General features: G+C 66.8%; 1 protein-coding gene across 1 annotated transcript in view; it reads left to right on the top strand.

The window, feature by feature from the left end:
• DUSP8 (dual specificity phosphatase 8) overlaps positions 1 to 3604 on the top strand; it is a 13612-nt gene that overhangs the window by 5010 nt on the left and 4998 nt on the right. The window contains exons 3-6 of the mRNA XM_025046277.1: positions 2002 to 2168; positions 2687 to 2846; positions 3042 to 3165; positions 3415 to 3602. Of these exons, the coding sequence (XP_024902045.1) occupies positions 2002 to 2168; positions 2687 to 2846; positions 3042 to 3165; positions 3415 to 3602 (639 nt within the window). The remainder of the gene's footprint in view (positions 1 to 2001; positions 2169 to 2686; positions 2847 to 3041; positions 3166 to 3414; positions 3603 to 3604) is intronic.

Genomic DNA, 3604 nt, shown 5'->3' with positions numbered 1-3604 from the left:
GGCGCTGTGCCCGCCCTGACCGCCCAGCAGAAGGAGCGGGTTAGTGGCGGTTCGTGTGGGCCGCGTGTCCCTCCTGAAGGAAGGTGCCCGTGGGGATGCTGGGTGTAGGGGTGCCTTCTCAAGCGCGGGGACTCAGGGACCTGCAGAGGGTCGAGCCTGCTGCCACTGACCCCTCTCCCAGGTGGCCCTCGTTTCGCGCCCCTGGGGACGCCAAGGGACTGGAGTTCCCTCTGGACCTGGCATCAAGAGGGCGTTGGGGGGGCGCCCAACCGCTCGGCTCCGCCCAAGGGCTCAGGGGTGGGGGCCCCAAGCGGAGGAATCGCAGCAAAGGCTGGCAGGTCTCTGCACCTGCGCGGACACTTCCCTTTGGGGCAGGGGTTCCGGGTGGAGCCCGCGCCCCGCCTTGGCCAGGCCGCTCTGAGTGCCCCGGCCATCCCCTGGCTCTGGTGAGCAGGTGCCAAACCCAGCGCCGGGCTCCGCCTCCTCTCCTGGGAACCAGTCAGCTGTGTGCTCAGTGCTGTCACCTGCTTCTCCCTAAGGAAGGGACCACTTCTCCAGGGCTGGCGCCTCTACTCCCCAGCCTGGAGGGCCCCCATCTCCACGGCCCCCCAGAGTCAAGCCTTCACTGGGGACACAGGAAGTACACACAGGCATTCTAGCTGGGCATTTGTACCGACCCACCACTGAGCTGGGGCCAGGGGAGAAGGCTGAGACCGCCAGGTGTCCCTGGCCTTGGGAATCCGCAGGGCCTCTAGCACCAGCTGCTGCTTAGGCCCAGGGCAGGAAAGATCCCTGGAGATCCCAGGCCCGAGACCCCACCCCACTCTCCTGGCTTCTCCGCTGGGTCGGGCAGGCCTTGGCCTGATTGTCCTGTGTGATGGGCTGGCCCACAGAGGACAGAAACAGCAGCCCGCTGGACTCCGGGCAGGGAAGGTGCCATGGGGCTTGTGTCCCCAGAAGTGTGGTCAGCTCCAGGGTGCCACCCAGCAGGCCCACCTCATCCTACCAGGAGCTGGCAGCCACTGGGTGCTGCCCAGTTGCTAGCCAGAGCCAGCGGTCACCCAGCCAGGCCAGGTGTGGGCAGGTCCATTCTTGGTGTGTGGTCCCGGACATCTGTGAGCCTCCGTGCCATGCTGTGTGGCAGGAGGAGGAGGAACGGGCCAGAGGCATGGCACACTCTCCCCGGCTGCGGTCACTCAGAGCCAGTGGTTTACCAGGGAGCCCCACTCAGGCTGCTGGGGCAGCAGTGTGGCCCTTTCTGCAGACCCGTGGCCCGGGGCCCGGATGTGCTCGCTGTGTGGGGACAGCGGGCGGCAGGGCACGTGCCAGCCACACATAGGACATACCCGCTCCCGGGTTCCAGCTCTTAGCCCAGCCTCCGCTCCTCGGTCTTCTCCGGCTGGCGGAATGGAGCCGAACCGGCGGGCAGATGCCCCTGTGGGCTGTGCCAATTCCAGTGGGTGATGTCATGCCCAGGGGGAGGGGAGGGCTCCCTCAGAAGCTCTTGCCTCCTGGTCCTGGCACCTAAGCCTGGCCTGGGGCGCCCAGCCAGATGGAGGCAGGGAGATATTGCATCAGCCCAGGAGGGAAGGCGGGGAAGGCCCGGGCTGGCCCCTGGCCACAGGTATGGAGGGGCCCTGTGATCCATACCCTCAGCGGGAGCCCCGCCCCCCACAGCCTCAAGCCCTGCACACGCTGTGTTGACCCGCCACCTCGACCCCACTTTTACGGGCATCAGAGCGGCGTCCTCGGTGGGGCCAGCCCCTAATTACGTGAGGAAGAACGTGGTCATAGGACCTGCACAGCACGCACCCCCGCCACTGTGCTGCGTGGTCCAGCACCGCTGAGACCAGGTGCTCAGGCCAGAGGCCCAGGCGCCGGCACCACATCAGGCTGGGGGAGCCAGGTCGGGTGTGGCTGGGACACTGCCGTGGTCAGTGCCCCGGCTCTCCTGCCCCAGCCGGGGGCGCTCCTGACACTCTTGGGCTCCCCCTCCGGCAGGAGGCTTCGCCACCTTCTCCTCCTGCTTCCCGGGCCTCTGCGAGGGCAAGCCTGCGGCCCTGCTGCCCATGAGCCTCTCCCAGCCCTGCCTGCCGGTGCCCAGCGTGGGCCTGACCCGCATCCTGCCTCACCTCTACCTGGGCTCTCAGAAGGACGTCCTAAACAAGGTCTGTACACAGCTGGGGCTCCGCCGGGGGAGGGGCAGAGGCTCAGAAGCAGCTCCAGGCTTGTTTGGGGAGGGGGCGGGGAGAAAGGGAGCTGAAGGCCGATGGGGGGTGGATGGATGAGCACGGGTTGAGGGCCACAGGAGGACCCAAGGGCCCACCCCCTGCCCCCCCCAGGACCGGAGCAGGACTGGGGGAAAGGCCAGTCAGGGCCGGGCGGAGCAGCAGCTCCCCACCCCCTTGTCGGTGGAGCCCACATGCCAAACTGCTGATGTCACTGGGCCCCTGGCCAGCGCTGAAAGAATCCCGTGTTTTAAAAATGGTGACGAGGGAAGAGAGTGAGGCCACCGCCCAGGCAGCCGTAAAATTCCTGGGAGCCCAGGGCTGGCTGTAGGCGGGGCGTGAAGAGGCCGCAGCCCTCCTGAGCCCAGTCCGACGGAGCTGCCCACCTGGAGACCGTCCCAGGATTCGAAGGGCCTGCCCAGATGCACCCCCTTACAACCTGTCCTCCTGTCCCTCAGGATCTGATGACCCAAAACGGAATAAGCTATGTCCTCAACGCCAGCAACTCCTGCCCCAAGCCGGACTTCATCTGCGAGAGCCGCTTCATGCGCATCCCCATCAATGACAACTACTGTGAAAAGCTGCTGCCCTGGCTGGACAAGTCCATCGAGTTCATCGGTGAGGGGGTGCCCCGCCCCTGCTCCCCCATTCCTGGGGCAGAGCTGGAGGAGTGGCAGGGGAACCCTGGCAGGCCGGGAGGGGCTGTTCTCCCAGAAGGATGGCTGGCAGGATGAGGGTGTGGTCCCCTACCTGGGGTAGCGAAGGACTGTGTGACCCCAGCGCTCACCTGGTCCCCGTGGCCCCCCCCACCAGATAAAGCCAAGCTGTCCAGCTGCCAAGTCATCGTCCACTGTCTCGCCGGCGTCTCCCGCTCTGCCACCATCGCCATCGCCTACATCATGAAGACCATGGGCATGTCCTCTGACGATGCCTACAGGTAGTCCCGCCTTGTCCTCCCCACTCCAGGCCGGAAGTGCCCCTCCCCTCCCCTGCCCCATCCCCCATGAACACCTGGACCTTCGGGGGCTCAGAGACCCCTGGCAGGGGAGGGGAGGCCTGAGCCCCGGCACTGGCGAGTGTGCAGATCAGCCTGTGTGCCCAGGAATGGGGGCTGGTGAAGGGGACGTGGGCCAGCAGCCTGGCCGGGCAGGAAGGTCTGTGGCCATCCAGCCGCTTCTTGCCCCAGGTTTGTGAAGGACCGGCGCCCGTCCATTTCACCCAACTTCAACTTTCTGGGCCAGCTGCTGGAGTACGAGCGCAGCCTGAAGCTGCTGGCCGCCCTGCAGGGTGACGGCGCACCCTACCCAGGCACACCAGAGCCCCTCCCGGGCCCTGCGGCCCCACCGCCCCTGCTGCCACCACCTACCTCAGAGAGC

Source organism: Pteropus alecto, unplaced genomic scaffold, assembly GCF_000325575.1.
Source record: "Pteropus alecto unplaced genomic scaffold, ASM32557v1 scaffold43, whole genome shotgun sequence".
Taxonomy (NCBI): Eukaryota; Metazoa; Chordata; class Mammalia; order Chiroptera; family Pteropodidae; genus Pteropus; species Pteropus alecto.
The sequence above is the reverse complement of the archived record's forward strand: the minus strand, read 5'-3'. Positions and strand labels throughout refer to the sequence as shown.